This window comes from Anguilla rostrata, chromosome 13 (assembly GCF_018555375.3).
Source record: "Anguilla rostrata isolate EN2019 chromosome 13, ASM1855537v3, whole genome shotgun sequence".
NCBI classification, from domain to species: Eukaryota; Metazoa; Chordata; class Actinopteri; order Anguilliformes; family Anguillidae; genus Anguilla; species Anguilla rostrata.
The window spans coordinates 30830705-30853443 of NC_057945.1; the positions used below are offsets into that span (position 1 = coordinate 30830705).

Below are 22739 nucleotides of genomic sequence, written 5' to 3' on the forward strand. Positions count from 1 at the left end.
CTTTAGTAACACAAACGTGTTGTAGTCATGACGATGGAATGGACGGCTCCAGCAGCATTTGTGGTTGCCTTGTGAGCTTATCTCTGAGAACAGCATGGAGCTCCCTGTATGCTTGTGTCTTCTTGATCTCTCATTGTAACAATTCCAACAACTGTTTATTTGAAGTGGCTCTCTCAGTGCATTTGGGGTTTCATAAAAATAAACTGTGTTTTCATTTAATTCCGTCCACATTCTCGATGTCAGGCAGAGCGATCCCTGGAACAGATATTTCTGCTGTTTTAGTGGCATGGTAAAATTGTACAATTTGTACACATACAAATGCACACTCACGCATGTAATGCATATATATATTTATATATATATATATATATATATATATACATATTTAAAATAAGGACACTTGATCATGGCTCAGTTTAGCACCTAAGCTGTTGAATGCGGTGTACGGTTCCTTATGTACACACAATTTTTACATGTTGAATTTTGAAAAATTCAACATGTAACCATTTTAATAACGATTTCTTATTGTCAAGTATCATCGCTAGTTATTGTATTTGTTAGATACTCATGTAATTATCATATTAGTGAATAGTCATTGGCTCGTTGCTTTGTCATGTGCATGCTTTCTGCAGGCAAACGTATGTCTGTGATGTGAATAGATCACCATAGAGAAGTGAGGGCAGGAGCGGGAACATAGGCAGACGCATTGAGAGCAGCTGTGTGTCAGGTCTCCATTCATCCTGACTGACCCTGGGCTGCTGCTCGAAGCCGCTGCTCTTTCACGGCCCAGCAGACACAATGTGCGTTGGGTTGCGGCTTCGCCCAACACAGATGTTGAGGGCTTGATGTATGTGTCGGTCTTTGTAGGGGTGGGCGGAGACACCCCCCTCCCCCCCCCATCCCAGCCTAAGTCCCACCCTCATTCCTGTTCACCATGGTTGTCAGTTACCCCCACAGAGACGGCTGAAAGGATTACAAATGGGAATGTTGTTTCGGATGGGTGCGCTAATACAGATGTATTGTAATACAAGCTGTAACGATACCATACAGGGTTGTTTTGAGCTGAGTGGCTATCTACGCAGGTGCTATCATGTTAAGAACAATGTGCTTCATTCCCCATTACTGAATACATTTTCATGGCTTTTAGATGACTTTCTGAAAGTTTGTTCATTTATACCATACATTGTTATCTTTGTTTTCTTTACTATTTAGTTGATTTTGGTGGATGTTTCGCGAGATCAGAAAAAGAATAATTTCACATTATTTAAGACATCAGCATGTCAGTAGTTTATTTATTTATTTATTTATTTATTTTTTTATTTAAAAATGTCAGTAGTAGTCCAGAGATTGTCACTACATTTTTGTCTGCTGCTGAAGTTGATATCACCCTTCTAGGATAAAGTGTGCAATTTGGTCCCTGAACTTTGCACATGAGTATTTAACTGACCCGATCACAGCTCATTTTAAGAGTTATGCTGAGTTTGGTCACAAGTGCAAAGGTTTAGATTCCCCACAAGGACCACAGTAGTCCTTGTGGGGGATGTAGCTCAGTGGTAGAGCGCATGCTTCGCATGTATGAGGTCCTGGGTTCAATCCCCAGCATCTCCAACAGCTTTAAGTTGTGTAAGTAGCCATAGAGGTGTTCCTCTGTTTTCTCCAATAGAGACAGAGTCTGTCAGAGTTTAGATAGAGATCTGTGGTCAAAGAGGGAAAGCGCCATGCTGTAACTCTGTTGTTCCCCTTCCATCTTATAAAATATTGGTAATTCGCCTGCTCCAGTGGAGAGGTTAAAGTGCAACACATCACCGAGAAGTCCTGCCGCTCTCAGCTCCTCCTGCTCAATTGCTCAAGCGCCTGCTTCTCCTGCCTGCCTGTAATGGAAGCTAGCTGAATGAATATCTGCCCCATCAACAGGGGTCCTGCCTCTCCTCACCAAAATCTCTTCTGAGGGAAGAATGTCTGGAGATGGTCAGGTCATTGAAAAGCAAGAGAAAGAAGAATCCTTTAGTTCTGATATATAGTCAGTGAGCGGTCAAACATATTTTTGCCAAATTAACAGATGTGCCAAACTACACATGTGCAAATATCCAAAATAATCATAATTACGCAAACCAAAGGATTACTGCATCCTTCATAAACAAGCTAAGGCATAGTGCGTCTTTGAAAACATTACTGTTTAGCTTTTAAGTGGGCTAGAAACAATTTTTAAAAAACTTGTCTATGTTTACTTCTGAGCCGGTGTTGCTGCCAACGCGTGAGAATGAGGCTATGATCAAAAGCCTGCAGTATTTTGGTATTCTGCTTGAGTTTCCAGTCGCTACTTCGCATTCCACTCTCTTCTTCTATGGTTGTGCTTTGGAGGCCTCCAGTGCAGCTGAACCCGCCCCTTTGAAGAGGGAAACAGGGAGTAAGACTGAAACCTGTGAGGACAAAGAAATAACACCAGCAGATATCAAAGGAAGGCTTCATCTGGTGTGTGTGTGTGTGTGTGTGTGTGTGTGCTTGTGTGAATGTGCGTGTGCATCTGCGCGTGCATGTGCGTGTGTGTGTGTCTGTGTATGTGTGGGTGTGTGCTTGTGTGTGTATGTGCGTGTACAGCTGCTGCATGTGCGTGTGTGTGTTTTGTCTGAACACACACATCAGATAAGTAGTACAGTATGTCCTATTTGGCATGGGAAAAATCTCTCACCATGCCTAATCCACCTCTGGCACTGCTTCATTGTCTGGCTTCATCGCTGGATTTTATGCCACAGCTCCACTTTCTGAAATCATTACACATTACTTATTACACTACCCCTTCCTCTCTTCGCTGATACATTTGTTGTGGCATATTGGCACTAACGTCCTGACCACAGCTTGTGTTTGGCCAGATTAATACATGTAAGAACTCATGGCAGTTTACTTGTATTCAGTTCCATCGTTTTGTAAACTTTGATTTAATTCATTTATTTGGTACGGTCATGGGTTTTTCTGCATCCACATTCACATCCATGGCTGCGAGCACAACCAGCAACATTTGACACAATTTTACACATAAATCTACTACTGTTTCCTCAGAGAACTATATTCTCTGATAGAGGGGAGACTTTTATTATCTGTTTATTTATGTAGATAATAAAAAAACGAACATTTCCCTGTGGAGTGTTCTTTTGATTGCCAGATTGGAGTGCAAAGTGCTTTGTAAACAACTTTGTAAATCTCTGCTTCATTTCTTTGGCTGTGCACAGTAGATGTGCACAGCCAAGGCAGAATGTGTGCAAACTGTCTGATGTATTCAGGCGCAAATCGCACGGGATGAGAACAAACAGGTGACTGAAAGCCGTTTTCACACATTCGTACGCTCAGATGACATACTTCACTTATCCTGGCCACTTCCAGACCCACGAGGAGATGGTCGGGGGGAGAAGCAGGAGGTGGAGAATCAATCTGATCCTTTTTCGCCGTCGCCCCTTATTCACACATTGTTTTAATCTGCGTGCGTTTTACAGATCGGTCCGGCTGGAGAAAGAAAAAAAAACAGCGGCCCCCGCCTGGCTCTCCCACCGCCCGGCCTCGCGGGAGACAGGCCTCACAAAAGGCCCCAAAACGGCGCATTGTGAGCGGGCCTAATTGATTTTTCCACACCGCGCTCTCGGAAAATGCCCTGACAGCGGGAGATACCAGGCTTTGTCAACACCGGGCCGTGTGTGGGGAGGCCGAGGGGAAACGGTGCCAGAAACGACGCCGCGGCCTGGCCAGCGCCCCACACGGCTGCCAGCTCACCCCCGTAAGGCGCTCTGCTGGAGGGGCATCATGGGATAGCGCGCAGACAAAAGTGTCCGGCAGCTTTCTTAAAATAGAGCCGTGTTAATGTTTATGTGGAGATATAGTGTGAATTGTAAAAAGTGTGCTTATTCAGTGCCTATTCTTGGCACTTTCCGCAGATTCCTACTGATGCACTCTTGCTTTAATGGGAAGGATGAGGTAAATGATCCACAAACATTAGTGGACTTCTAAGCTGGCTAGCAGTAAGTGGCAATAATTTCCTTCGTATAAACGTTATAAACGATGCAGCTCTTTCCAAACTCCCCATAACCGGTATTTGAAAATATGTTTACGCTGCTCTACTAATCCGTAATTGTATTTCAAAAAGACAGCGTGGAGAACATTCAGGGCTGTATAGTTTAGATATTTTAAATAACACAGAAAGTCCTTAGCTTGCTTTATAGTTTCGCTGGCATTAGAAAGCTTTTGCGCAGGCAAGCTAAAACATGAAACCTTTGTCAAGTTAGGTCAGATCTTTTTAAAAACCCCAGTATTTTATTTCCTCTCAATTTGGAATACACAGATCTATTTGTAGAATCATCTCATCTCTGAAACTTCCTCCACAAATTTGGAAAAGTGCAGACATCCAAAAAAAAAAAGCATGTTGTCAGCCATTGCTTCTTCTCCATTTTCAGTCCAGCAGTTTCAGCGTTGCATGTAAGGAGCACGCTTATTGTAGAGCTGGTGCAGGTGGAGGGCGGACGCAGCTGTTTGAAGAGCTGGACATTCCAGCCGCTCGCAGCCCATGGAAAAGCCCCAGGGGTTTCCCGGGTGACGGTGCAGTACGTGTGCTTATAAAGCTGTCACACTTACGGATAACCTGTCACCGGGGTCACTTACTGAATCCCCTCTCATAAAACCCGTGATGTGGCTCGGTAATGGAACGCCAGCTATTTATTTCATAATTGATTTGCAGTTTCGATCTGTGTCGCCCGCTTCAATAATCTGATTTATGCTCGCAGCTGATTTTGCCACTGAGTGATATTTCGCCTGGGAATACCGACACGTGGTGCTGCAGTGCAACGTGCGCTGAATTTGTCTTTAATTGGAAAAAGGAGCCCAAGGAAACTCATTTTCATTGCATTTATTAACTCCTCACTCCATGGCGTGCACAAGCAATAAAGTTCCCATTTGCATTGCTTAGTGAGCGCTTGCATTCTGGGACTAATGCAGGATATGTCATCTGTATTTACCGCTAGATAACTAAAGGCATACAGACTGTAATCAGCACTTAAGTGTGAAAGTGCACAAAGGGTGGACCGGTGCTGTATCTCACGTTAGAATGGAACTAAAAACATAGTTACTAAAGTCTAGTTTTCAGTCGTACTACACACTGGCCCCCTGATGGCCGAATATGTTCATTTCAGTCCCTCGCCCAGGTGGGCGGTGCATGGTTGAGCTGAGTCCCTACCCCGTACTGTGAAAACTCTTATGATCCATGAAAGACATTGTAAAAATTCTGTCTGTCATCAGAACTATCATGATAAACAAGAAACAATATGTCATGTTGTTTCATCATCTTTCAGTGACACCGTCATGTCATTGACAGTTCCCGGTGTGCGAGTGTGGCGTAGTGTTGTAAAGAATTGCAGTATTGTAAAGTGTCCTTGGGTTGGGAAAAAAACGCTACATAAATAAAATTGATTATTAGAGGTAACTCAAGACGCAGAACTGGCCATTTTGAATTGGGGCCATTTTCACTAAGAGGTGAGGAGTTAGAGTTAGGGTACACTGTGTGCTTATCCATAGACTGCCAGCCTGTGGACGCCCCCTTATGCACACCGCACTGGCTACCTGTCCTGAGAACAGGTGAGGGGTAAGTGGGGATCTGGTGTTCTGATGCAGGCGCCTCTCAGCGCTGATCTTGGCTGCCTCTCAGTCCGGAGCAGAGAGCCTGGTTTCTAAGCCACAATCTAGCAGAGTGCATGAATTTTTCAGTGAGGGAGAGAGAACGAGAGACAACGGAGCCACTTAAACCAAAATATAAACATCCAAACATCAATATGCTCTTGTTCTTTTCCGCTAGGAGCATTTTTTTTGGTGTGTGTGTGTGTGTGCGTGTGTTTGTGTGTGTGTTCAAAATTTTAAAAGTTTCAGTTTGCAGTCAATGTGAAAGCAGTTGCTAGTGCTGGTGGAAGATGCCTGTGTTGTTGACGGAGTGGAAGCTGTGTTTCTCTACAGCGTCCTCCTCCTCCTCCGTCAGTATATTTCATTAATAAACCCACCGCACGTCGTGTCCCCCAACATCAGTCATTTAGCATCTCTGACACGCTCTGCAGCAAATCCACCCAGAATTCCTCATCATCCTCTTGTCCTGGTAGGTGTGTGTGGGGGAGGGAGAGAGGGCATCTGGGAATTGGAGGGGGGATGTATTTATGAGAGAAATTATGCTGTCAGTCCTGGCGTGTGTGCGGGTTGGGGGGGGGGGGGGTGTGCGGGTTTTTATGAAAAATACAATCCTGTCAGCGCATTTGGCAGGCAGTAAACGGACGGCAGGCCTGATGAGTTTTCAGGCAGCAGGGGGCAGCGTTTCCATGGCGCCCGTATCTCTGGGATTTATGAGAGGATGAGTGACAGACAGTGGGGGCCGGGGAGGAGGGTACGCAGGACTGATAGTGCTGTGGAGTAGGAGGCAAAGGTCAGTGTTTGGGGCGGCTCACCATACGCGTTTGGTCCTGTCATTCGTAACTAAATAAATCCTGGCGGTGAGCAATGTGGTGATGGTACATTTGGCACCTGAAAGAGGACACAGGTTGACTCCAGGTCATGAAAAACCTGTTCCTCTCAACTCCACTTGAATTCTGTGCCTTTCCGAAATTAGAATATGAACAGCGGCAGGCCCAGGACCTGAGGACAGGCAGGTGAATGTGACCTCCTTTCTGCTGCCAGTATTCTGTCTTCGGCTCGAGTCTTGAAGGGGGAAAGTACATCGCTCCTCGGCCATTTTGAAAGGCGTTGACGTTTAAGTGAGAGCCTGCCGCCAGCTGATTGGAGGACAGGGGAGTCCAGGGGGGTGTGGCGTTCATGACAGCAGCTCTTACTCATGGCTCTGTGGTACAGGGGCCCAGGTGGCACACAAAGACTCTTCCCCCCTTTACACCCCTATGTCACCCAGCCCTGTCTGTTTCACCGCTGGAGCCTGGCCCTCCCTCCACCCGTGGGCTTGAACTATCACACTTCTGCTCAGGGGTCTGTGACAGCACACTCATCCATACGTGACGGCAGAGAATTATCAGCTAATATGCCGTAACAAGGGACCTGCCTATTATGGGCATGGATAACCACCTTCTTCCAGTTAGTGATATCGTAAATAATTAGCATGAGAATGGCAGCACAGTGTGTGTGTGTGTGTGTGTGAGAGTGTGCGCCTGCGTGTGTTCGCATGCGTGTATCTCTGTTTTTTTCTGTGTCTGTGTGTGTGTGTGTGTGTGTGTGAGAGAGAGTGTGTGTGTCTGCATGTGCTTGCATGCGTGTGTCTGTGTGTGTGTGTGTGTGTGTGCGTGTGTGTGTACGTGCGTGCGTGCACAAGTGTGTGTGTGCATGTGTGCATGTGAACCCTTGGGAGTGTGTGCCTGGGCATCTATTTGCGTAGGGCTCGTATAGATTACACATTAGGGTCCAGGACCTGCTGGGAAAAATATAAATGATAGCAATTATAATTAGCTAGAGAAGATCCAGCTATGCATTATTAATCAGATCCATCATTAAAAGGCCACTAGGCATCTGTAAAGGGAAACCATATCAATACTCCAGCGCCAGGGAAGCAGCAGGGAATCTGCTGGAGACTTCTGCTTCTGCAGCCTCAAGTTTACGGCGCGTCCGATTGGCCACAGGTCGCACTCACACACTTTGTGATGGAGAGGGAGAGAGGGAGAGAGAGGGACTTTACATATGGTACATTCAAAATCTAACAGTGAGTGAATATACTGTCTTGACATATGCCCTGTGATATTTACGACACCATCTAACTGGGGATGCCCAGAGGGGGCATTACATTTTGGTGACTCATGTGAATAGGGGGCGAACCGGTGAAGGAAAGAGAATAGATTGTCAAAAAAAGACGCAGGGAAACAGAAAGAAACTGGAGGGAAGGAGAGAAGGGGGTACAATAATGTGAGAGGATTACTGTGAGGAAATAAGGGATTATCGCTGGGAGTAAATGGAGCCGCGGAAGGGAACAGAGAGTGGATTACCGATGAAAAGAGAAATTATTGCCGAGGATTACGAGGAGAGAATGGATTTATAGGTGGAGAGAATAGAATGTCAGGGGAAGAGTCACCCGGACAATAGAGGGACTGGGTCGCCGGGGAGAAAGGGAGATGATTTAACCAGGAAGAGAAAACGGAGTACCAGGAGGAGAGGCTGGATTACTGGAGCAAAAGGAGAAAGAAATTGGGTTTCCTGGTGATAAACAAGATTATTTCCAAGGGCAAGAGAGGGGATTGCCAGGAGGATGACAGTCCGTCCAAGTGCATGCTGAATAACTCAAGCAATACATTTATCAACCTGTCATTCAGTCAAAACACATATATCAACCAATCATTCAGTCAGTAAAGATGAAGCATGTATCAACCAACTAGCCAATCTATCTACCTGTCCATCCATCCATCCATCCATCCATCCATCCATCTAGCTGTGTATCTATCTATCTATCTATCTATCTGTCTATCTGTCTGTCTGTGAATCTGTCTGTCTCTCTGTCTACCAATCTGGTACTTAGTGGCCTCTATGATTCTTTGTGCCAGACAGAGGGGAAGTGATATTATGTTATTGTTAGTAGCCAGGTTGAAGGTCAGTATGGTTGGAGATCAGGACCCGCTGTATTTAAGTGAGGCCCAGGGTGGGTGAGCTGGGGTAAACATTTGTGAGAGACTTCGCTTCACCCAGCCACTCTCACAAAAAAACCCCCGAAAACCTTACATAGGGGTGAAGCATTTATCAAAGCAGCTTTTTTTGGCTAATTCCCCCCACAAGGCTATGCTGATTTCCCCTGCTCTGAGTCACATTCTGCAAACAGAAGCCGCCCACCCCTGAGGAGATGCTGTACTATTTTCTGTCGCTTAGTTGTATAATTACGGTTTCCTGGCTATAGATTGCCTGCCTCTTTAATTTATGCACCTCCATGCCAATTTACCAAGAACAGTAATAATGGGAAAAAGGAGATACGTACTCAGTAAGTACAGAAATGAGTCCTAGACCAACTGGAGCTGGTGAATTTTTTAACTTTCCTGTGGTATTATGACAGTAGCAAGATGAGATCACTGGAATCTCACACCATTCCGATACTGTGTTTTTTGAGAATGCCTTGCAGCAACTAAAATAAAAGATTGACTGACTACGGCAACCACTGAATCCTCCACCCTCGGCTTTGGCCAATAGGTCCTGCCTGGACATAATGTGTAGCAGCATAGATGTCCAGCTCCAGGGGGAAGGACACTACCCTTGGCTCCGTGCTGTGGATGGGCAAAGATTTACTGCTTATTGTGCTTAGTAGTGACAACCCAAACTGTTCCCCTGGTTCTTGAGGAGTGTTGGCCTACGGGGGGGGGAAGGTGGCTACTATTTATAAAGAATAGCTTTTTATAAAATAATCATTATAATAATAGAAGAAGGATTACCAAAAAGCATACACTGTATAGAATATTAATGACTGAATTTCTTACTCAGTGACCAGTGCTGTACATTAATCATTAATCTACAGTAGGATCTCATTAACGGAGTATAAGGCACACCAAACACGTGTGGCTGAGCTTAGGCTGCATTTCACATGCTGTTTTGGAGGTCCATTTTAATCTGATAATCTGATGGTTATAATTTGGTATCATACTGTACATAATGCTGCTGATGTGATTTGTATCACGGAAAAGAATGAAAATAACTTATTTAAACGGTTTACTGTATTATGCTTTTGATCTGACTATAATTTGCCTGTGTGCCTGCTGCTGGTGGCAAAATGCATTTCACACACTCTTTGGGAATTAACAACTGTGTTCTATTTTTTTCTTCTTCCAACAGGTTACAGAATATTTATAGTGTGCTTTGTAATTTCCTGCAGACAAAGGCACCTACCATGTGTTCAAACAGTAATGAAATAGTGCGCTTGCATGAGTAATTTTTAGATATTTTTGGAAAACGGGTAGGGAATTAATGGTGGGGCAGGGTGGTTTGGGAAAAAAAGTGGAACAGAATTTTGTGCTGTATTAATATTTTCCTCACTAAATTAGCTTTTAGCAGAAGGTGTCTTCTTCAGTTTTATTCACAGTTGCCAGAATAGAAACAGCAGTGTCAGGTGTACAATGAATCATTAATATTTTCTATCAGTATTCATATTTTCTAGTAGTATTAGTATCATAATGATTTTCTCTGGTGCACCAGACTCCACATGGAGTGTTACTGACCAATGGCATTTCCGTCGTCATGGTCACCGGTCATAACAGTGTTTGAGAGCACTGGGGAGATTAGTATGGCCCAGCCAGGTTTACTACTGCGCTGGGCTGTAATGAGGTATTCAAATGCTCATTGTCCCCCAGCAGTTTCTCTTCAGAAAGAAAGAGGGAGGTGGAGAGAAGGATGAAAAGAGAGGGAAAGCTAGACAGCAAACATGTGGTACATGGCATTATCCATAAAGAGAGAGTCTGCACTTCTTTTACTTTGATAACTAATTTTTAATTTGAACGGAAATAAAATGATGTATAAAATGATGTAAAGATGCATACAGTACCTACTTTAGTACCTACTATTTGTACCAAGGAGGTGTATAATTCCACCTTTTTGTGATACCATCAATTCCTGATTACCAAGCCATTTAAAGATTTAATTTCTCTGTTTTTATGCCTAAAAAGTTATTTTAGAGTTTCTGCTTCTCTCTGATCATATACCAACTGGTCTTGAGCCTTTCCCACAGAATAAGAAAAAGCACACAGAATCTGGCACTTTCTCAAAGCTTTTCACATCTTTGTTCTTCAGCAGGAGCTTTTGTGTCACAGTTTCTTTTCTGTTGTCACAGCTGTCTTTATTCTTTATTTCTCCGTGCAGAGCTTGTTGTTTTTCATCCTCCTCCGGCGTGCCCGAAGAATTTAAAAAATAATTATTCAGCGATACGACGGGCGACTATCCGAGACACGTTTGATTTACGAGGACCCGGGCTCATTCCCATGAATATTCAGGAGTGCCTCCTGCTAGCAAACATAGCAAACATAGCAAAACAAAATAGTGTGTTTTTCCGCCTAATGGACGATGTGTGCGAGTGTCCCACCGGGGCTCCGCTCTCCACAGCTTCAGTGCGGCGCGGCGTGGCGCGGCCTCGTTTCGACCGGCGGAGTTTCCCGTCTCTTCCTCTTCTTGCTGAGAGGAAGCTTCTTTGGGTTTTGTTTTTTCAGTGCACAGGCCTCCTCAGTCAGCCTCCCGTGGGTCGCACAAATGTGAGTGAGCACGTGGCCATCCACTCTGGAAAGGTGATATTTACCCAGATTGCCTGAATAAATGACACAGTAGGACCCCCATTACAAATGTAGCCTCTTGGTTTTTATGGCAATAATTATTTGGGCTTATATTGAGATTTTTTTTTTTTTTTTTACATTTTTAACAAGCCATTTTTAAAGTGTCTTGCATAAGGTATTTCAAGTCCAGAGCTGTCACCTAATTAATAGAGCACTGGTGGAAATTTGCAACAGTATATTGCACTAATGTGAGGAAGAATAGTTTATTTGCAGTTATTAATGTATCAAATGGCTTGGCTAGTGTCCTGACACATGTTAGGTCATCCAATCTACCAGTTGTTTGGCCAGTATCTCTGAGCCTCTAAGTGCCTGGTTTCATCCAGCGGTGCTGAGTTTGACCACTACCAAAATCCAGCAAAGTTCCCTTCAAGTTCCTTTAAATGTAAATGGCTCCTTCCCACAGGACGGACTGTCTGCTCCCAGCTAGGCAGCCCAGCTGCTAACCCTGCTAACTTTGGGGTTCTGGGTAAATTGTAGCATTTCAGACTTTCTGTTATGTATTGAAAAGGTCCAATAGCTCCTCTACTTTTTGAAAAATATCAACTTGGAACACAGAAATCCATGACATGTTCAAAACAAGGCTGAACAACATGCCAAGATGAAGGGCTAAAGAGAAAGTTATTTGTGTATATCATATTCAAGTTTTATATATTTATATTTTATTATTATCTGTTTTTTTTATTATTTTGTTGGCTTTGTTAATCGACCATGTGCACTGTAAATTCATTTTCCCTATAAGATGCTCACAAGGCCATTGCTAATAAAAGCATGAAATGAGATTCCCGTGTCGGACATGGAAAGTACATTTACTTTTTCTCTCCGGAGAGACCCAACCGAAGAGAATCAGTGTATACTGACTGCTCTACAAATTAATAAAGTGAAACCTGGAGGATGTGAAACCTTAATTTTCGGCTTGCTATCCGCCATTATTTGAGCTATATCAGCTCAGTGCCGCACCCGCTAATTAAATCTGAGGCTCGCTCTTCCCTTGCTAAAGCGTGCCCCGAGCGCGTAATGGTACTTTCAGTGGATGCAGGCTGTGGATGAACAGCTTTTTATGAAAGAGCCGTCAATTCCCCCGTGGGCTCCTGCATATTTTATATGCTTTCCGAACTGGGCAGGATTGAAAAATTACATTGTCTTACATCACATTAAATTCTTCTCGGTGTAAAAAAAATGATGATGCGGTCCTAGGTCTTCAAAGCGTAAAGGCAGTCTCGTTTCGTGTTAGCGCTGCGGTAATTGTGCATTCTGATCAGGCAGTATTGGTGAATATTCAAGGAGGGCTCTTCGGAAGGGAAATATCAAAGAGGCAGTATTCACAGTATCCAGCATTGCTGGCATCTTGATGAAAGTTTGCAGAGAAGGATTTTTCCATTAAGATTTTTTCCCTTTGTACGAACTGTCGAGCTTTTTATTTATTTTCATTTATTTTCTGTCGGAAACTCGCTTGCCCTTGTAGGCTGTGGATAAAACACTGAGCTCAGGTGGTGAATTTGTGACCGGTGTCTGATTTAAAGGAGAGACCTGCTCAAGGAGAATCTCTGAGCCATCAGTCATTGATAAGACCTGCTCTGACATTTTAATCTGAGACGGGGGGAGGGCTGTAGGCCGACACAGATTTTCATTTAACTTGTTTATGAATCTGGGTGGAATTTGGTTGCACTGGAATAGCCTACTATGAAATGCAACTGTACTTTATAGTATGGAGTTTATGGATTACAGTTCCTGTCTGTGAGAAGCAGGTAAAATATTGCAGCTGCTTTCTGTGAAATAGGGGGAAAACTGAACTACTGCAGCATATATCTGTGAAAGACAGAGGGATTGTAAAATCTAACAGCTATTGTCTGTGGAATGCAGGGCAACTGTAGTATTGGCTGTTAGAAATGGCTTCTTCTCTTTTTTTTGCTGATCCAGTAATTACCTGCGTCCCAATTCAGGAGCAGCACACCCACTCATAACCAAATGTTGTCCCTTCAGCATGACTCACACCCCAGCTCTCAGCCCCCCTCCCAACCCCCCCCCCCCCCCCTTTCCCAACCAGCAGCGAGAGTCGCTCTGGGGTGCTGTGTGTTTTCTGACTCGGCAGGAGCTGTGCTCGCTGGTTCAGGATGGGGAACAATATCAGAAAATAACAGGTTCTGGGGGAAAAAATGAGAAGTGCTCAGAGGGGGAATAATAAGGAAAAATGAGGCCGTCAGCCCTCCAACCGCGAGATTAGAAAACGTCTTGATTTCCTGAGGTGTGAAAACTGACAGTGGCTTGTAATTTATGACATAAATCATCGACTCCCCCCCCCCTTAATGTCCTCTGTGTGACAACCTTGTGCATTTTCAGATATGGTTTTTATTTATGTGAATAAGCATGTAAAATATGTTCCCTCATTTCGACAATGTAAGCATTGAAGCATTCTTTTTTTTTTTTTACTCTTACTTCCTCGGGGTCTTTCTCTTTCTCTCTCTCTCTTTCTTGCTCTCTATCTCTCTCTATCTCTCTCTCTCACTCTCTCTCTCTCTCTATCTCTCTCTCTTTCTCTCTCTCTCTCTTGGTCTCTCTCTCTTTCCCTCCCCCATTTTAAAGCTCAGATGCAGTTAGTGTGTTAATTTAATGCCACGGTCAGACTCTAATAGCAAATTGCATGGTTCTGTTGAAGGGCAGCAGTCTTTCTGTGCAGAAGTGTACATATTTTGCTGATTAGACTCCTATAATTGCAAGACTTTCCTTGCTGTAAAAATTAATTATAGCAAGTCTGATGAGGCGCCAGCTTAGAGAGATAAGAAAGTCTGTTATGTGGATCTAAAAGTTTCCATCAAACCTCAGTAGACCAGGCCATTTTATTATGTTTAGTGATGGAGAAAATCAGATTGTCTCACAGCATTTTGCACTGGATTTATTTTTTGTCCGTACCTTCTGCAGAAACAATCAAGATAATCTTCTGGTAGGCTGCTGGGTGGCTCTTCTGGTTAAGGCAACCTTCTTGTTCCACTGTGAGCCTCACAGTCCGGGATTGAAGCCCGACCGCATCACTGTGGCAGGCCACAAGCATAATTGGCGGGAGAGTTGCCCAGGTTTGGGTCTGGTTCAGTCTGCAGGGATTAGTGTCTCATCGCTCTCCAGCGGCCCCTGCTGGTCGACTGGGCTCCTGCACGTCCACCTGTTAAGCTGCATATGAATAAGCTGCACTTGAAGAGTCTTCCGCCAGTTTGTCTTTGTGCAAGCCTGACTTGTGGCCTGGGGTGTGATAAGAAGTGGCACTTGTCTTTCCGTACTTTGGGAGAGAGCTCGTGTCTGCGCTGGCCGAAACTGATAGCCGAGGCTCGCGTTATGAGCGCTGATAGAGGATCGGGAGCTCCAGAGCGGGGGAAAAAGAAAAACATACGTCGTTATTATTTAACACGTCGAACAAAAACTTGTTTGAATTATACAAAAGGAAGCAAGCAGCCTCTCTCTGTGATGCATTATGCCCTGGCAGAGGGCATTTCAGAACATGCGCGGGTGAATAAGGATAATGTCCTGTCCAACAGAAGGAAAGCCTAACAGAGTGCTTCCAGGAGTCACTTTAATATGCCTTTTAATATGAAATATTTAGGAAACTTCCATCTGTTGGGTGGTAGTGTGAACATTTGGACCGGCCTTATAATGAGCAGAGTCCAGGCTCATTTCCCATTTGAATTGCTTTGAGCAAGGCACTAAAACGCTTTAGTATATATCCATATGCATAAAAGCAGTGCATATAAAAATACAAGCTATGGTTGCCTTACAGGGACATCTGCCAATTAAATACAAAGTGTATGACACGGTGGAGACTCAAACAATGGTGACCTTTTCCATTATATTTATTGTTATTATGTACAACATTTTATTCAAAGGTGATCAAAAATGCAGTTGTCTGTAGTTGGTGAGATCTTTTTTTTTTGTGTTCACGAGATTGCGGGTTTCTGTTCTGTTCTATTCTGCTCTGTAAGAATTCTTAATTTCTAGTGTATGAATGGGACTATAATGTGGTCAGTAGACTGGAGTCTTTGCATATTGAAAGCCGTAGAACTTGAAGGTCAAAACGCATCACTCATTGTGACTGGGGGAGTTGAGTGAAAGGAGAAATTAAATTGCATGTTGTTGTTGTTGACTGTCACTCCTGCTTTGGAAAAAACTTATCTTACGTCAACATCACGCCAATGAAACAACTGGAAACCGAATCTGAATTCTGTCACAGAGAGCTGGAACGAGAAGGAAGAGAATGACAGGAGAGGGAAGAGGAAGAGCAGTCTGTGTAGACAGCGCATGAAGTGAGTCCAGCAGGACAGAGCCAGGAACTGGACTGAGATGATGATGTGCAGGGACTGGTTTACGGGCTTTTGGGGGCAGTTTCTCACAGTGTGTTTCTCTGGAGTTCCTATAGGGCCATGTTAATGCTGCTGCCTGTGCTATGGGGGAAAAGGCCAGCAGGGCCCCAGCATGGCTGTGACGAGGCAGGTGCACTGGTGATGTTTTTTTTTTTGGGGGGGGGGGGGGTCAGGTGTGCAGGGGTACCACTGGATAATGGAGATTCAGGGCAGTTTCACACGTTTCTTTATCAGGTGGATTTTTACCAATTCCCTGTACGCACAGGCGTTTATATTTCCAGTGTAATTTCTCTGTTCCTCTTTCTTTTATTTTCTCTCCATTTAACTTTTTTTCTCAGACGCAAGGGAATGACTACTGACACCATCACAGACCACACATTATCATTTGAAAATTATTAGTTAAAAGTCATGAACAAAGGAACTTTTATCTTTAAAATGTATGTAGATTAAATACCAGCGACCTTTGAGTGATCGCAGCTGTCACTGATTTGAAAAAACAAAATTGTTTTTTTTAACCTCCCCCTCTCCTCATACAGTTCTTCAGGGAGCACCCTTGGGTACCTTTGAACTTTATTCAAACCTTCCTCTGAAGCATTAACAAAATGAAATTTGTTCAGTTCAAACAAACCTTGGCATGCACCTGAAATTTGATTGGCTCTGGGTAGCGCTATTGTTTAGAGCAGCTGGGTTCAGTGCTTTCCTCCCACCGTCTCTCCCTCTCCCCTACTCCACCATCTTTTTTTCCTCCTCCACCTCTTTTCCTCCCTCTCTCCATACCGTCTCTTCCCTACAGTAGGCAGCAGACTGGCTGTTGTGCTCTCGTTCCCATTACGTTGTCACGTGTGGGAATGAAAAAGACACAGCTCTAATGTACCATGAATGATTGATAAATAAATGCTGGGCTTTGAACCACATAATTTATACAGAGGTCTACGAGGCCTGCTGTATCTGCCAGTGTAAAGGTGGAGTGCCTTACTTCACAAACCCACTTATGTGTATATATACACCCTTTTCTGAGTGCCTCGCGATGGACAAATAAATATCGGAAGCTCCGGGATCGTGTCTTTGTGAGGAGGGCTATATTAAGTGAAATGTCGGTGTCGCGTGGAATCATTTCTGCTGGTTTTGAGCGGTGTTTCTGTTCCTTTCAGGAACAGTGACAGGGCGGCGGCAGTGCGCTCCGGGTCGCGGGCGGGACGAGGGGGCACCATGGCCGGCTGGGGCCTGTCTGCGGGGCTCCTGCTGCTCCTGGGGGCGCTCTGCGTGGCCCACGGCTCCGTCTTCCTGTCCGGCCAGCGCCTGAAGGCCCGCTTCCAGAGGGACCGACGCAACGTCCGCCCCAACATCATCCTCATCCTCACCGATGACCAGGACCTTGAGCTGGGTGAGCGCGCCGCCCGCTCTCCTGTGAGGAAGATCGGTCAAGTGGCTAGTTTTGCGTGTTTGTTCAAACTAGTCAGGAGCAATACCACCCTGTAGCCTTCTTTCACTAGGCAAAGTAAGCTTAGTGGAGTTTGGCTTGGTTATTATTTTGGGGAGAGACCTCCAGGGAAGTTTGCTGCTGGAACAGATTTGGTGAAGCACTAGGTGCCACGTTTCCCTCTGTACCGAATAAAATCCAGTTCCCAACCACAGTGATGGGGTTCTGATACACTAGGGTCATTAATGGGTAGGTTTCCCCAAAAATTTGTTTTCTTGTCTTCTTTTTCTTATCAACCTACTATATATTTGTTTGAAAACAATCACTGTCTGCCCCATACAACTTTTGTAGATATTGTGTCAGTATGTGGTTTAAAGAAGAAATATGTTAACCACAACCCTTCACACAAGCACAGAGTACAATTTTAGAAAATTAGCAATTAGCTCCTTACAGAAAAAAACATTTTTAAAAGACACAAGGATCGACCAATTCCACTAAAGAACAGGCAGAAATATACACATTGACAGATTCATTGGCATGGCAACATGTTGGGTGACATATTCTTATTTCTCCTCTGATTAATTAGCTGGTAAGCCTTCCTCTTCTGCTCTTAATTTTCAATGCACAGCTCTGCCGTATGAAAGAATAAAAACAGTTAATCATGCAGTCGCAGGAGAGGGAGTTCAAATAAGGTCAGATTTTAGGGGCATAAATATAGTTGATTAAAACTAGAGTGCCTCCACAAATGCAAGGGTGGGGTTTGTAGAACACCTAGCTACGATAAAAAAAAAATCAACGTAAAAAATTTATGTGCCGATCTACATCTTACAACTGGAGCAGGAGAGCAATTTAGGGGAAACCATAGAGTTTCCAAGCGTGTCCACATCTGCTCCTGTCAGGAAATGAGCCACTTGGTTTTCAATGGGAGGGTGATTTTCCCCTCAACACTGACCTGAACAATCAAGCCCATTATTGCGAGTGTACAACCCTCCGGCAGCTCTTTGTCCTTGAATGTTGCCACTCTGATTGCTCTGGAGTGCGCCGCCAGGATGGCTTGGTGCTTTAGCGTTGGATCCTGTCACTCAATCACCCGCGCGTCCCTCTGGAGAGCAATGAAGTCACAGTCAGCCATCTGTTTCACATTGAAAGGCTTTGTTCTGCTGTCTGTATCTCCCATTCCCCACTTTCTCCATTTATTTTTTTTAATTTTTTTATCACGGTGCTGTTATTTTTTTCTTCTTTATGTTCCTCACTATGTCTCCTTCTATTTGTTTCTTTTGTCTTTTCTTCTTTCCTTATCTCTCTCCCTCTCACTCTTTTTATTTGTTTCTATTTTATTTTATTCCTTTGTTTTGTCTTTCCCTCGTTCTCTTTCTTATCATTTTTCCATAAGTATTTCTTTCTCTATCTGTCCCTGTTGTTTCTTCTTGGTCAGACGACCTGAAGGTTATATCCAGTATAATATAACTTTTATAACAGTTATTGAAGAAGGTGGGGTGAGTCATGTTTGTATATATAAAAGTGAAAGTGCACTGACCAGGCAAATTTCCCTGCTGTGATCAGTTGACGATGTTTGGGATATGAGATTACTATCAGGAAGGAGACCAATCAGCTGAGGGTCAGCTTGTGCTTACTATAGGTCATTTCCTATTTCAGATATCAGTGCTATCACTAATATAGCAGTGGGGAGCACAGAGATTCAGTGTCCTGATAAAGAAACGCTCACTCCTGTGTTTGTAAGGTCGTTGAGAGATTGGAACAATGGGGCTTTTTCCTCACTATAAAACAGGGCCTCACAAGAAAGTTACTAAAGGAAATGCACTTTTCCTGTCTGCAGCACCTCTCTAACCCTGTCTGCCCCTGACAGGCTCCATGCAGGCCATGAACAAGACGCGGCGCATCATGGAGCAGGGCGGGGCCCACTTCTCCAACGCCTTTTCGACCACGCCCATGTGCTGCCCATCGCGCTCCTCCCTGCTGACCGGGAAGTACGTGCACAACCACAACACCTACACCAACAACGAGAACTGCTCCTCACCCTCCTGGCAAGCACAGCACGAGCCGCACACCTTCGCTGTGTACCTGAACAACACCGGCTACAGGACAGGTCTGTTATCACCCCCTCTCTCTCTCCTTCTCTCTCACTCACTTCCCCCTCTTCCTCTCTCTTCCCTTTTCACTCTATCTCACTCTCACACACACTTCCCCCCTCCTCCTCACTCTCCCTCCTTCCCACTATCTTTGTCCCTCTATCTTATCTCTCTCCCTGTCACCTTCTCTTCCCCTCTCTTTCTCTGACTCACACTCTATCTCTTTATTTCTCTTTCTCTCTGTATTTAAATACATGCAAGGTTTTTACAACCTTTTTTCCCCAAAGGACACTTGTTCAGTGCTTTTTGTCTCCTCCTGCTTCCCTTAGCTTTCTTTGGGAAGTACCTAAATGAGTACAATGGCTCTTATGTGCCCCCCGGGTGGAAGGAGTGGGTGGCGCTGGTGAAGAACTCTCGCTTCTACAACTACACCCTGTGCAGGAATGGCGTACGGGAGAAGCACGGCTCGGAGTACCCAAAGGTCCCATCCTCGTACCCCCCCCCCATTTTTACCAATATGTTTATATACTGTGTCTGCAGACCCTGGAAGAAACAGTTTATACACTACTTGTTGAGAATAAATACATATGATGTGTCTACGAAATGGTTATTGTTGTGAAGTTCTGTTCTTTTGTTGTGATAGAGATAATGTAAACTTAATCTTTTTTTTCCATTTCTTGTTGTCATGCAGGACTACCTCACTGACATCATCACTAATGACAGCATCAGCTTCTTCCGTATGTCCAAGAGGACATACCCTCACCGGCCAGTGATGATGGTGCTGAGTCACGCTGCCCCCCATGGTCCGGAGGACGCAGCGCCGCAGTACAGCAATGCATTTCCCAATGCCTCACAGCACATGTGAGTGCACATGCAAACACACGTGCACGCACTCACACACATGCATATACACACACACACGTGCGCACGTGCACTCACACACACACATACAGACATGTGCACACATACACACACACGCCCCACACACACATGCACATGCAGACGTGCACACACATACACACATACGCACACAAACACACACATATACAGGCATGTGCAGACACATACATATGCATGCACAACAATACACACACCAGACACAAATGCATGCATACACATTAAGGCACATACACACACACACACACACATGCACACCCATGTGCCCACAGACACACATACAAGCACACATGCACACTCAGGCACATATACACACAATCACATACACACATAGACATGTATGTGCACCACACACACACACACACACACACAGGGGTCTCTAAATCATATGTTCTTGCAGATTTTCCATCCACCATCCAGAAAGAAAGGAAATACATGTGGGGTTATTAATGGTTAGCCACATAGCGAGTGTCATATATAGAGAGGCATTACAGCCCAAATTGCATATAATTAAAGACAGATAAAGTCTTAGCTTCCCATCACTAAGGAAACCTGCAATCTCAGTGAATGGCTGTGGTTTGAACTAATGGAACCCATTTTGCCATTGTACACCACATGAGCTACTCAAGGCTTATAACAAACAGCAGCTTTTCTCCCTGGTGGCGTACAACTGATCCCCAGTTCAGCTGCGGTGTTGATACGCCATTTATCTCTCCATCTGTCGCATGTGGTTCACTTTCTCCTCTTGCATCCTTTCCCCCCCATTCTTCCCTGCACTTGCCTCCCTCTTTCTCTCCTGTCTTCTGCACTCTTTCTTCTCTCACGCTGTCGCCTCATCTTCCCCTTTTCCCTCTCTCTCTCTCTCTCTCTCTGCCTCTGTATTGTTTTATAGACTTTCTGAATGTGTACATTCCCACTGGCCCACAGACCCCGGGGATTGAGGGGAGTCTGAATAATTCTCTGTACAGCTCTTGATGGTCCTTTTAATTCCAGCCAGAAAACTAATTGCACATGTCTAATTGCCCCTGTAATGCACAGCACCCAGATAATGGCACCTTTCATTTAAGCCTTTGATAGAGACTCATAATGGCCTGGTAACCATGATACAATATTTAATCGTATGTAATCAGTGACATCATTTCAAACACAGTTTTGATTATTTTTTTTATTATGGTGGTTGCGGGGGTTGCGGGGGTATGACCCTGGTAATGCAGTTCTTCTGCTGGGAGATAATGACGCCTCTCCGGCGAGCCTCTTGAGAGAGAGCCTGTCAGAAGGGACACGCTGAGTATGCTTTGAAAACCACATCTTCGTGTCTTTGTACCGCTTATTGTACTTGCGAAGTTCCATTATCGCAAAGAATGCTTGTTGTTTGCATTTTTAATCGCGGCCCCCAGCGTGTTGTGTTTTTCAGTTGGCCCTGCGACTGAAGAGGCACCATAGTTAGAGGGAAGGCACTCAGTGACAGACACACATGTATACAAGCACACGCAAACACACACACGCACACGCACACACGCACGCACACACACACACACACACACACACACACGCACATGCACACATGAAAGCGTAGCTCTGCCTCAGACTCATACACACGCATGATGGCTGAGTATTGCTGTAGTCCAGGGGAAGGAAGGTTTGTGAAAGTCAGAGGATTACTAACAGTGTCTTAAAGGACGCTTCCCCACCCAAGGATCTGTTCTGCCATTAAAACACCCCTGCTGTCCTAATTCTGGATCAGGGGCCGGTTTGAAAACATTTTTACTTTTATCTCCACTGGTGAGAATCAAGGTCCAAACACATAAAGCTGATCCTTGGTCAAAATGCAGCGGTCACATCAGCTGGGCTACGAGGACCTCTAGTGGTGCACAGAGGTAACACAGTTACTTCATTCCAGCCACGGGTCTTCAGATGCCGCTTGATACTATCACACAAATATCTGCCGTAATCCAATGCTGAACCTAAATCCCTCTTATTTCCATTTAGAGTATAGGGGAACATTTCCTGGGATAAAAATTTGCAAAGGGCAGTGTGTATGAACAGCTTAGTCTAACCACTCCACAGAGCATGTGCTTTAGCAGCCTGTCATTCAGATGACAAAGTAGGAAGTGAGAAACGTAATGAGTTCAGACTGGCCGTGCTTATTGATTTCACAGTTGAACACAACCAGCGGGCTATATTATTTTGCCTTCCTGCATCGAAAACACCCCGCAGCCTCGCAAAATGTAATTACCTCCCTGACCTCCGTGACAGGGTAATGTTTATTGAAAACATGGCAGTGGCACATTCTGTCAAACACATGAAATGGAAGTGTAATTTATGAATCTGGCCTGAGGCAAACAGAAACAAAATGAGACCCAGAATATAAAAATGCAGACCGCATACTAATTTCAATTTGTCTAATATATTAGTTTCCTTGGTCCCGACTCCCTTGTGTTTTATGTGACCTTTAAAGCTAAATTATCAGACCCTTGTATGATTAGCCTTTTTAAATCACTTCTGGCAGCTTCACCAGTGGTCAGGAACTGCCTCTTCATCTATTACATCATGTGCAAACTACACAATGAGATTGTGATTGCCTTCTCGCGGGCTCATAGGCGTAGATTTCGGGGGGGGGGGGGGGACGCAGGAGATACGTCCCCCTCAATATTTAGAACATGTGCTTTTGTCCCCCCTAATAAAA

General features: G+C 44.5%; 1 protein-coding gene and 1 non-coding gene across 5 annotated transcripts in view; both read left to right on the forward strand.

Annotated features, from left to right (window-relative positions):
- Positions 1-22739, forward strand: part of LOC135237108 (extracellular sulfatase Sulf-2-like) — a 70543-nt gene that overhangs the window by 36290 nt on the left and 11514 nt on the right. For all 4 annotated transcript variants that reach the window (XM_064303865.1, XM_064303867.1, XM_064303868.1 and 1 more), the window contains 4 exons: positions 16798-17030; positions 18934-19173; positions 19486-19637; positions 19848-20017. In XM_064303865.1, the coding sequence (XP_064159935.1) occupies positions 16856-17030; positions 18934-19173; positions 19486-19637; positions 19848-20017 (737 nt within the window). In that variant the 5' untranslated portion in view covers positions 16798-16855. The remainder of the gene's footprint in view (positions 1-16797; positions 17031-18933; positions 19174-19485; positions 19638-19847; positions 20018-22739) is intronic.
- On the forward strand, positions 1537-1608 carry trnaa-cgc (transfer RNA alanine (anticodon CGC)). The gene has a single exon. It is a non-coding gene; the product is annotated as a tRNA-Ala (tRNA).